The sequence below is a fragment of the Prunus persica genome, chromosome G1 (assembly GCF_000346465.2).
Source record: "Prunus persica cultivar Lovell chromosome G1, Prunus_persica_NCBIv2, whole genome shotgun sequence".
NCBI lineage: Eukaryota > Viridiplantae > Streptophyta > Magnoliopsida > Rosales > Rosaceae > Prunus > Prunus persica.
The window spans coordinates 35,592,274-35,604,906 of NC_034009.1; the positions used below are offsets into that span (position 1 = coordinate 35,592,274).

The 12,633-nt window shown below is 38.5% G+C and overlaps 1 protein-coding gene across 1 annotated transcript; it reads left to right on the plus strand.

The window, feature by feature from the left end:
• LOC109947376 lies at window positions 10,454-12,288 on the plus strand. The gene is made up of 4 exons (XM_020557330.1): window positions 10,454-10,496; window positions 10,797-11,089; window positions 11,167-11,310; window positions 11,721-12,288. Exons 1-4 carry the CDS (start codon window positions 10,454-10,456, stop codon window positions 11,952-11,954), a joined length of 714 nt encoding a protein of 237 aa, XP_020412919.1. The 3' UTR covers window positions 11,955-12,288.

Below are 12,633 nucleotides of genomic sequence, written 5' to 3' on the forward strand. Positions count from 1 at the left end.
CGGGAAACACTTGGACTTGGTCAAACCTAAAATAGCAAGACTGCCAGAGTTTCTCTTGGTCCATGTTTTGAAATTTCAACTGCAATCTTAATGCTTGATTTTGTTTCGTATTATCTTTAAATCTAGTAACTTGTCTATATCTTTGCTTAAATCATGTCTCAGATTTGCTAAGGATTCTGAGCTTTCAACTTGAATACATATGTTACTTGTATCAGTCCAACCAACCATTATTTTGTTTTTACTGTAATTGAGACTTGTTCAGAGGCGGCAGTATTTTATTACTTTTCATAGCTTATCTGAAAATCTGAGTTTCCTCACCTGACGTAGACTCTTCATTTTCAAAGAAATATTCAAGTGTTGAACTTACTTACTACCAGTTTAGATTGTAAACAGATACACAAAGATTATTTAATTGTTTTCAATAGAGATATTGTGTCGCGTGAGATGTGATATTCTGATGATGCAAACATTGAACACCAGTCTGCTGCTACAGATGAATAGTTTTACATTTGATATGATTTTGGGCAAAATCTGTTTTCGTAATCCGGAGGTTGAAAATGGTTAATAAACATGCGCAGAAATCTTGAAAACTTAGACGATATCGAGTTACTTTGACCAATTTGTTGATCACAGATTTCTTAGGATAAGGATCAACCAGGATTCGATATTTTTTTAGTCAAGAAACAAATGATTTTTTCAACAGCTGCAGCCCGATTTTGCAGTTGAATAATGTATGGCAGATGAGAATCTATGCAATGTCAAACTTTTCCACCAAGCTGAGGAAGCAAAAACAGATCCTGCTTTCATAAGCAGTAGGATTTTAAGTTGGTTTTCTTGGCAATTACCTTAAACAATTAGAACCCAAGTTTGCGTGCACAGTTCTTGCGTCATGGCTTGCTTTTTCATTTTTTGTTCTTTGGGTTTTCACGGGGACAACAACACCACAATTATAATACAAAGCTGAGCAAGCATTATAACAGATTTTGCTTGCATAAGCAATAGGATTTTCTTTGTGGTTGATCATGTCCACAAGTTATTGTCATCTTCTTTTGGATGGGAGCTAGCTAGTGAATATGATGTAGAGGCTGTTCAGACGGTTTAATCTCAACAGGTATCTAATAAATGATTATTTTAAACCATATTTTATTTCTTTTGAATTTGGTTTCCTTTTTTTGAAGAACATCATTCTTCTCTTAGATGGATAATAAGAGTGGCCATTGTTGATGTAAACGAACATACTAATCTATTGATACTTCTATTTCTAATCGAATTTTGAAAGTTGTTTCAATTCAATATCCTTCCTCTCTTAATTATCAAATATCGTACATAACAAACATAGTGAGATTAAATAAAAAGAGATGTTAAAGATAATATTCAGACAATTACCGAAAAAGATAAATTCTGGTTTAGCAATCAGACTATTTGAAAGAATAACAAAAATTGTCAAAGGATTGAAAGAAGAACCAAGGAGAGATTGATGAATGATGATGATTACTTACTAAAGCGAGAATCGAACTCTAGCGCTTCTGATAAGTGAATATGTGCTGGAGCAGGGGCGGAGTTAGAATTGTAAAGTTTGAGTGGCCGAAATAGAAAATACAAGTATATAAAACACCTAAGTATTCAATACTTACATGTTTAGAGCTAAATATTTCTAATTAAGTCATGTCTAATTTGTTTTGGAGAAAATTTTAACTTAAATTCTAAGTTGTTTATTACAAATTTTATATATTATATTATATATAATAGAGGAGTGATAAAAATATGGGGGGGCTAGGGCCACTCCAGGTCTAGGAGTGGCTCCGCCACTGTACTGGAGCCAACTCCGCCAGACACACTCTTGTGAAAATATTTAGCATGCTATACTATATATACGAATCCTATAATATTAATATATATAATATAAATAATTTTTTTTTCGAGGACCCTCAAGAATCAGAAATCCTATGCAGTGGCGCCACTTACATCACCTCAGGGCTGCCCCTGCTTCCTTCCTTGGCGAAGTTGCCAAATACTCCCATAATCGCTAGCAAGTAATCTTTGTTGGTCACATCATATTTCATCTCAGACAAAAAAACATTTTTCTATTGACCTGTCAAGAAACCTCATTCTTAATTATCACCGACCATGAACCCAAAAATTGATCTGCTACTTAAAAAGAATATGATCATGCCAATAATAAGAGTCATGAGAGAAGAATGACAAATAAATTCACTCATTTTACCTGCACATGGTTCAATTCAATCTATAATCAATGTATTGCATGCCTAATTGGTGAAGTACGTATTGATTTGATTTCCAAAAAGAAAAAGTATACAAAAAGCATGGCCAATTCAGTCACTGATCGCCTAATTAATCAGTATTTTGTAAACAATTTTGTACATGTCCAAAAACAGCTATCTCTTGCGCCAAGATGGCTTGAGCACTAGTCTACTATAGATGAATACTTTTGCATATATGATCTTGGGCAAAATCTGTTTTTGTAATTCCAAGATTGAAATTGGTGGCAGACGAGATAGCTATGAAAACAACTCGGCTCTTTGTGTCCATAATGTGTGTCTACAGAAATCTTGAAAATTTAAACGAATTGAGTTGCTTTGACCAATTTGTTAATGATAGATTTCTTAGGATTTCCTTTTGAAAGGCTCATTGTGATAAACCACCAGGATTCGATGATTTTGAAAAGCTCAGCAGCCTGATGTTGCAGTTGAATAAAAATGTATGACATATGAGACTCAATCTCTATGCAATGCAATGTCAAACTGAGGAAGCAAAAACAGATCTTGCTTCCATAAGCAATATAGGATTCTCTATTCTTTTGTATAGTTGATGATGTTTACAAGTTAATGTCTATTAATGGTGGACTGCAACGTAAATGTCAAAATGGGATCAGGGCTAAAGTGATTGAATATATCATTGTTGAGTTTCAGCACATCTGAAAATGATTGCTCAATGAATACGGAGAGAGAGAGAGAGAGAGAGAGAGAGAGAGAGAGAGAGAGAGAGAGAGAGAGAGAGAGAGAAAGAGAGAGAGTTTTTAAAGGTCTAAATACGGGTGACTTATTGCCTAGGCAAGATTGAGCTTCTGGTAGATCTGATCTGTATATATCATCTTGTGGAAAACACGTTTTTCTAATCCAAAGTCTGAAAATTAAACCCTATGGGGGTATCTTCGGTGATATTCTGATGCAAAAATGAGGTATTAGTCTAGTCTAGTACATACAAAAATGAGGTATTAGTCATATGAAGTTGCTCTCAACACAGGTTGGTTTCAGGCATTTCCTTAAACAATTAGAACCCAAGTTGCCCGCACAGATCTTGTGTCAAGTTTTTATATATATATATAGCTTCTATTGAGGGATCCTTCAAATAGATTTTGGTTGCATAAGCTCGGCTTAACGATTGCATCATATACATTAACAAAAACCGTAATCTTATTTGTGTCATTTTTGTTAAGACGACGACGGTTGCTTATGCCATCAAACCATGGTTTTGTTTTTGGAAACTCATGAGTAACTTCCCAGTGGGTCACTCATTCTGGAATTGCTCTAGCCCCAACTCGCTTAACTTCAGAGTTTCCATGACTCCGAAACCAGTGAGTTCCCAAAAGGCCTCGTGCTAGATGGAGGCGGGCATGTACATTTAAAGCACATCACTCCCTCTTTGTTGGTCGATGTGGGATATTACAATCCACCCCCCTTAGGGGCCCGACGTCATCGTCGGCACACTTGCATGACGTCCTTGTCGGTACACTTGCATCACATGGCAGAGTGACTCTGATACCAAATTGTCACATCCTGGGATTAGCTCTGCCGTAGCACGATATTGTCTGCTTTGGGCCCCCCTCTCTACCCTCACATTTTTGTTTATGGGAACTCATGAGCAACTTCCCAGTGGGTCACCTATCTTGAGATTGCTCTAACCCCAACTCACCTAATTTCGGAGTTCCCATGACTCCGAAGCTAGTGAGCTTCCAAAAGTCCTTGTGTTAGATGGAGGCGGGTATGTACATATAAGGCACATCACCTATTCTCCGTTGGTCGATGTGAGATGTTACATATACTTCTTTTTTTAATGTTGATAATAAGATTTAATATTTAAAAAAATGTTGATAATAAGATTCTTATTTTTATTTTTTTAGTACAAACGATAGTCTCTAAACTAGTGTGAGGCCAATCCAAATAAGATTAAATGAGGAATGAGGTATTATGTTTGTGTAGGGATTGGGTTGGACTTAACTTTGGTATTGAGTTCTGTCTTAATGTTTTGGGCTAAGAAAAAAAAGAAGTGATAACAATTATGGCCCGATGGCCCAATACTCTCTCTCTCTCTCTCAAAAAAAGAATTTATTAAGGCCCACATGCCTAATTTTACATCTCAAAATATGAGGAAAATTCTAGCCCAGAATTAGCAACTCAAAAAAAGAAACACAGAAAAATAAATAAAATGAAATATTAAAAAGATATTATTACAGCGTGGATTGTCCAATTGGCATCTATTTGGGGATCTACGTGGCAATTTTTAACAGCTGGATGTTAATTGGTTACTGGTTGTTGCATTAGTGTGCTTACGTGAAATCTTTTTTCGGCTATATGTGATTGAAGGTTGAGAAGAGATAGCTAGATTATTATCACCTCCTCACTCGCTTCGCTACTCCGTCGCTGCAGCCGTGAGCACTAGCGTTCAGTTTCAATGGCAATGGATCCAAAGCGGCCTCAAACTTCTCATCAAGTTGCTCAAGGCCAGGTACGATCGACTATCAAGCTTCTCGTTCTCAATGATTGTTCTTGATTTATGTTTCTTGTTAATTTTCTGCTTTATTTTAATATAATAATATTTCATTTGAGGACGAACCATGAGATCGGGGCAAGAATATCATCGTATTCTTGAATTTTTATACTTATTTTGATTCTTGATTTATGTTTTTGTATTGTGTTTGATAGTTTGGTTTTGATTCTTGTACAATAATATAGGGTTCGTCCAACTCGATGGACCGAATCAGTGAATTAGAAGATGGAATTCTTGGAAGCATAGTGTCTAGGTTGACACAGGATGAAATATTGGATACTCGTTTACTCTCTAGGAGATGGCTCAGTGTGTGGGGCTACAGTACGATTCTCACTCCCAGGGATGAATATAGGTTCTCCGAGGTGGAGCTCGAACCAGAGAGGGAAAGAGAAATTTACGTCAATTTCGTAAATCGTGTTGTGGAAAATCACAAGGGGGGAAATGTAAAGGAGTTCATGGCTTTCTTCGATATGGAAAATGATAGGTCCACAAATGCAACGTTCGGGAAATGGCTGGAGTTTACGGAGAGAAACAGAGTCCAGAAAGTTAAGTTGATCTTGTTGGATGATGGAATTTGCTCTGGTAGTATGGACTTGGCCTATGCTTCTTCTCCCCATGAATTCATAGGTAACTACAAGCTGAAGCACGAGTGTAATGGTGTTAGTGATATTCCACACCCTTGTAAATACGGTGGCTTCAAGTTTGTAAAATCCATTTCTTTGTTTGGTATTGGTACTGTTAACAGAAAAGAAGAAGAAGAAGAGTATTTCAGAGATATCAGAGAAAGAGAAAGAGAAATGAAGAAGACTAAAGGATTTCTGAGTTTTTGATTATCAACTAACTTTTACAAAGCATAGCCCACTCTTATATGTAAACAGATTACAGAGGAGCTTAACTGACTAACCACACAGCTTAGCTGTCTAACTAATACACGTGCTAGGTACCAAACTTGTAACAAACTTACTGACTTGCTAACCATAGTTAACATTTTCCCTACTTAGGTAACTCTCTTAATCTAAGATGAGCACAATGCTGTGAGAAGATAGGACAATGTAAACCCTTTGTAAAAACATCAGTAAGTTGTTCATCTGTTGAAACATATTGAACCAGCAAATCATTCTTCTGCACTCGCTCCCTGACAAAATGGAAATCAATGTCCAAGTGTTTAATTCGGGAATGAAATACTGGATTTGAGCTAAGAGCCAACGCAGACAGATTATCACAATATGCAACTGGAGGATCTGGCATATACAACTTCAAGTCTTTTAAAACTTGTCGAATCCAAGCCAAATCAGCAGCAGTATTGGCTACAGCCCTGTACTCTGCCTCTATAGAACTTCTTGAAACAGAGCCTTGTTTCTTTGATTGCCAAGATATAGGATTGCTGCCTAAAAATATCACAAAACCTGTTGTAGACCTGCGAGTGTTGATGTCTCCTGCCCAATCGGCATCACTATATGCAGAGAGATTCATATCACCAGCTGTAAAACTCAGGCCATACTCTAGAGTACCTTGCACATATCTAAGAATCCTTTTCACCAAATGCCAATGAAGATCAGTAGGTTGATTCATGTATTGGCATACTGAGTTGACAGAATAAGCAAGATTTGGTCTTGTAAAAGTCAAATATTGGAGAGCCCCTACAATGCTCCTAAACAATGTTGGATCAGTTAATACTTCACCAGAATCTTTTAACACCTGCGTATGTGGTTTACATGGAGTTGAGCAGGCTCGACAAGAGTTCATCCCAGCTTTATGAAGCAACTCTTTAGCATATTTGGACTGATTAACAAAAATATCACCATTGGAGCCATGGGATACTTGCAAGCCGAGAAAGAATTTAAACTTACCCAAGTCCTTTATTTCAAATACAGAGCTTAATTCATCAACCACAAGCTGAACCATCTTCTCATTAGAACCTGTGAGAATAATATCGTCAACATAGAGCAAGAGAATCACAACCTCAGAGTTTGAATGTCTGACAAAGAGACTAGGATCAGACTGTGAAGGTTGAAAACCTATGGCTGGCAAGTATCCAGTGAATTTGGCATTCCAAGCCTTTGGAGCTTGCTTCAAACCATACAAAGATTTCTTAAGCTTACATACAAAATCAGGATTACGTGGATCTGCAAACGCTTGTGGCTGTTTCATAAACACCTCTTCCTCGAAATCGCCATGTAAAAATGCGTTCTTAACATCAAGTTGTCTTAACTGCCATTTATTCATTGCAGCTAGACTTAGTATTAACCTGATAGTGGTGTGGCACACTACAGGACTGAAAGTTTCACTAAAATCCAAGCCTTGCTCTTGACTAAATCCCTGAGCTACCAACCGAGCTTTATGCCTAGCTATAGAACCATCAGAATTCCTCTTTATCTAGTAAATCCACTTACTACCAACAATGTTTTTATCTCCAGGATTAGGAACTAAACTCCAAGTACCTTGCATATGCAAGGCATCAATTTCTTCTTGCATGGCTTGTTTCCATTATGGAGAAAACGAGGCCACCTTATAGTTTGCAGGTTCATCTAATTCAATATGAGCATTCAAACATATATAATACCCCACATAGTCAGGAAATTGTTTCTTCTGTACTATGCCATCCCTAAGTCTAGTATGCATGGGATGAGTATTAATAGGATTAATAGGTAAAGAATCAAACAAGGAAGTACCCGAAGATGAATGCTCATGAGGAGGTGAAAGTGTCAGATGATGATCACCTAAAGGGGAATGATGCACCTCTGGAACAAGAACTGATTCTGAACCACCTAATGGGTGCACAGAAGGAGAAGATGATGTTGAAGGAGCTGATGGTGTGATTGTGGTAACCCGAGTTGTAACTTCTTGCAAAGGCAAAGAAAAAAGAATATGTGGTGCCGCTGCTTGAGGTTTAGAAACAGCAGTCGTTGAACTGAGCAGTAATGACTAGAAAGGCCAAATTGATTCAACATGAATCACATGTCTGGAGATGACAAACTTGTCAGTGACGATATCATAACACAAAACACCTTTATACCCTGAAGAATATCCCAAAAATACACATTGAGTGGTTCGAGGTTGAAACTTATGCACATTATAAGGTCTGAGATATGGATATACAGCAGTGCCAAATATTCTTAAAGATTGTAACTCTGGTTGCTTGCCATACAAACGAAAATAAGGAGCTTGATGCTTTAAGGACTGACTTGGCATCCTATTTATTAAGTAGACAACATGTGCAAGAGAATGATACCAAAACTGTCCAGGCATATTAGCAGCAGTCAGAAGAGTTAGAGCAATCTCCACAACATGTCTGTTTTTCCTCTCAGCCATACCATTTTGTTGTGGGGTGTATGGACATGTAAACTGATGCAAAATACCATGACAGGCAAGGAAGTCAGTAAATGTTTTGCTAATATACTCGCCACCACCATCACTCTGAAAATGCTGAATTTGAGCATTAAATTGAGTCTGAACCAAAGCAAAGAATTTGAGAAATTTGGAGAACACCTCAGATTTATTAAAAAGGGGAGATATCCATACAAAGCCTTCATCTAAGAAGAGTACAAAATATCGAAAGCCATGAATGGACTTAAAATTGGAAGGTCCCTAGACATCACTGTGTATCTTAGAAAAAGGAATATCTGTCTTAACATGACTACTTGAAAAAGGCAGCTTGTGCATCTTTCCTTGAAGACATGAAGGACACAAATCAAACTTCATCTCCTAAAACAACCATGTTGGACTCTTTAAGCATAAGCTTCACCACCTCATTTGTTGGATGACCCAATCTCTGATGCCATGTAGTAGAACTCACACGCTGACCAAGATAAGCTGTTGGACTGGAAAGCGAGAACCAAGCCGATGGAACTTTACACGGAATGGGAGATAAGTCATTATGGCTAGAGCCCTTTAGAAGAATTGCCTTTGTTGTCCTATCCTGTATACAGAAACCAGTAGAATCAAAGCTTATGATACAATGATTATCTCTGCATAACTGATTCACAGATAAAAGATTGGCAGAGAGCTTTGGAACATAAAAAACATAAGGCATTTTAAGGGAAGTAGAAGCACAAGACAAAGCAGTGGTGCCAATATTTGTTATATTCAAACCTTCCCCATTCCCCACAGTCACTTGATCAGTGGACTCACAGGGGCTAACATCATGCAGAGTAGACACATCAGCAGCAACCATATGATAGGAAGCTCCACTGTCTGCAATCCAAACATGATCTGCCATCTCTTGTCTCGAAGGAGTTGGCATTGGAGCATAACCATGTGTAGGCATATAAGAACTGTGAGCTGCCATAGCAGAGATAATGGATGGAGGAGCTTGACCTTGATAGACATAATTTGAGCGATGGAAGTAATCCAAAGCACCATGACCCTTCTTACCACAAATTTGACAAGCAATGATTGACCCAGAAAGCTTAGAACTGTCATCACCATGACAATGATAACAATTCACGGCAGTGTGGCCACGTTTGCCACAAATCTGGCATTCCGGAACAACAGAGAATTTAGAAGCTTGAGCACCAGGAAACCTGCCATGAAAATCAGAACTTGGAAGCCGAGTCTGTGAAAACCTACCACGTCCAGAGACAAAACCTCTACCATTACTAGAGGAAAAACCTCGACCATTGCCAGAGAATGATTGAGAACCAGAGACTCTATTATGAAAACCAGAAGCATCATGAGAAACCATATAGGCAACAGAAGGAGTGGGAAGTAAACCCATACCTGTAGAAGAAGAACCAGGATGCTGCAACACCTGACCGGGAGAAAAGGTAGAAGACATATACAGAGCATGGTGAGTGTGAATCAGAGCATGGTGCAGTCTATTCCGTGGCAAGCAATTGAGAACGAAAATCTTTTAGAGAGATCACCGAGTCACGAGCAATGAGAACTGTCTTGATCATGTCATACTCCGAAGGCAACCCATTTAATACGGTGATCATAAAATCATCATATGAAATTGGCACCCCAGCAGAAGCCAACTTATCACGAATGTGTTTAAGACGAAGAAGAAACCGCTCAATGGAGTCGGCACCTTTCTGAGCAGTCTGCAGCTCAGTTTTGAGATGATTAATCCGAGCCCGCGATACAGTAGCATAGCGGTCAGAAAGTTGAAGCCATGCCTCACGAGCGGTCTTGCTGCCAATGACATATTCTAATGCCTCATCAGAGAGAGTGGCAATCAGAAAACTCAAGAGAGACTTATCAGTACGCAACCAATCCCTATAAGCAGCTGTGACCTCAAAAGTAACGCCAATTTCATCAAGAATTGCAAATTTGGGGGGAGGAACAAGCGAGCCATCAAAATGGCCAAAGAGATCATAGCCTTGGAGCAGAGATTCAATCTGAAAACTCCACTTAAGAAAATTATCATCACCAAGACGAATAGTAACCATACCCAAGAGACCTTCAACCTTGATTGATGGAGACGACGCCATGAGAAGTAATAAATCCCGAAGTGCAGCAAAACCCTAAAAGGCAAGAAATCCCTAATCGAAGACCGAAAGAAGATGTGAAGAACAAAATGAAGAAATTTGAAGAAAGAAAGAACAAATTGAAGAGTTGAAGAACAAACTGAAGAATTGAAGAATGGAAGAACAAACGAAAGAATTGAAGCAGAATGTGACGAAGGGAAGAGCGGAAGCAAAAGGATCAAGAAAGAGCGTGAGCGATGCTGGCTCTTGATACCATGTTAACAGAAAAGAAGAAGAAGAGTATTTCAGAGATATTAGAGAAAGAGAAAGAGAAATGAAGAAGGCTAAAGGATTTCTGAGTTTTTGATTATCAACTAACTTTTACAAAGCATAGCCCACTCTTATATGTAAACATATTACAGAGGAGCTTAACTGACTAACCACACAGCTTAGCTGTCTAACTAATACACGTGCTAGGTACCAGACTTGTAACAAACTTACTAACTTGCTAACCATAGTTAACATACTAACCATAGTTAACAGGTACGGTGGGGGAAGCTTTCAAATGTTTGTTGGGCAACTGTAAATTCCTTGAAAAAGTATTACTGAGTGGTTGCGGAGGTTTTGATAATAATGTAAGAGTTGTTGGACCAGCTCTTGCATTGAAGTATTTAGAGATACGGAATTGCCGCATTGAAAGCATTGAAATCAGTTCTGCAAACCTTGTTTCATTTACTTATGCTGGAGACTGGATACGCTTGTTTCTCTGGAATGTGCCGCGGCTTGCTGAGGTGTCCCTTGCCTGTGATAGCAGAGCTTCTACAGTGGCTGTCTTCTCCACACTGCACTTCTGTCATTCTCAGCTGGAGGTCCTCACACTGAAAACAAGCCTGGTAATAATTATGTGTTGGTTTTCATTCCTGTTTCTTGGATTATATATCGGTGCCTTACCCCTTTGTCTGGTTTTCAGATCCACAAAGAGAATTATACATTTCCTGGCTTAGAAATTCTCAAACATTTGGAAGTAAAGATTGCAACTGATGAGGATTGCTGTCTCCTTCAATTAGCTTCTTTCATTAAGGCATCTCCAGAGTTGCAGAAACTGGTGTTGGAGGTATATTTATATAGATAGGGTTTAAAAGAATGATATTTTTAATGTACTGATGTCATTCCAGTTCAATGATCACTCACTTAATTTGCATTTTGTGCCTAATCTCTCCTCTGTAGAGATTAATGCTCCCTTTCCGTTGGTCAGTTATTTCAAGTCAAGTTAAATTTATGACCTTATTTCCTTACGGCTATCGTGACTTGATTTTCTTACTAAATGTAACTCTTTAGCTGTAACTTTTAACCAAGTGGAAGAATGCATCTTCATCTTCCATTCGGTTGGTCCACTGCCAGTTGCTTCTACTTAATGTTGAATTTTCTTGGGTCACTACTTTTCCTGTTGGAATGATCTGTGTCATTTCGAAATGGTCAAGAAGTCATCAAGGATACTTAATGGTATTTCGGTTCTTGTTGCAGTTGACAGGTGCGGTGAGACCGGAACATGAGATAGGAATCAAGGAAGCTGCCAATTGCTCCCGTAATTCCCTCAGGGTAGTGGAAGTGAGAGCCTATTGTGGTCGGCCCGGTGACTTGAAGCTTATCATGTACTTAATCAAGAACGCTGTTAAACTGGAAAAAATTGTTGTGCATCCTAAAGAAGTAAGGGCAGTAGATTTTGCTAGGCGGCAACTCAAAAGACTAAGTCCCTAAACATATAAACTTTGTACGCCTCTAAAGGGCAAAGAATTATTAGGTCCTTGTGCCTGCCTTTCCCCTGTATTTGGTATATTTGGGATTTTTGTTTTTGTTTTTGTTTTTGTTTCGTTGCTTCTGGCCTTGTTTGACAATTTCTTTTGATCTCAACCTCCGCCAGTTGAAATTTTATAGAGGGTGGGTGGCTTACTCGAATCAAGTGCAATGTAGACGCTTGAATTGATTGCTCTGATTTGGATTTGAGTTTTTGTTTCCTCATGCTCCTTGCTGTTGTTTTGTAATTTTTGAATTTTATTGCTTAAATTGACACACTAGTGCCTTGACCAGTATCCTTTCTTTCCTTGTAGAAATGTTGAGAATTTGTTGAGACTAAAGCCTTCTAAAAATCTCTCTCAAGTATGGAAAGTTAGTGAGGAAATTGGGAATGGCCGCGAAAGTGAGACTCTGCTTTTCTCATGCCCTAAATGATGCCAATTTTATTGTATGGCGTGGGCCTAAATTGCAGGCCGATTTAATCCCCACAAACCGCGTGCCCAAGTTAAAGACCTATGAGCTAGGGTAAAAGTCATATAAAAAGGGGAATCATTCACTTGAGCAACAACCCTAATCCCTTCCTCAACGCATACAGGTTTTCCGAAGGACTCAAGGCTCTTGCTTGACTTCTTTGCTTGTTTTC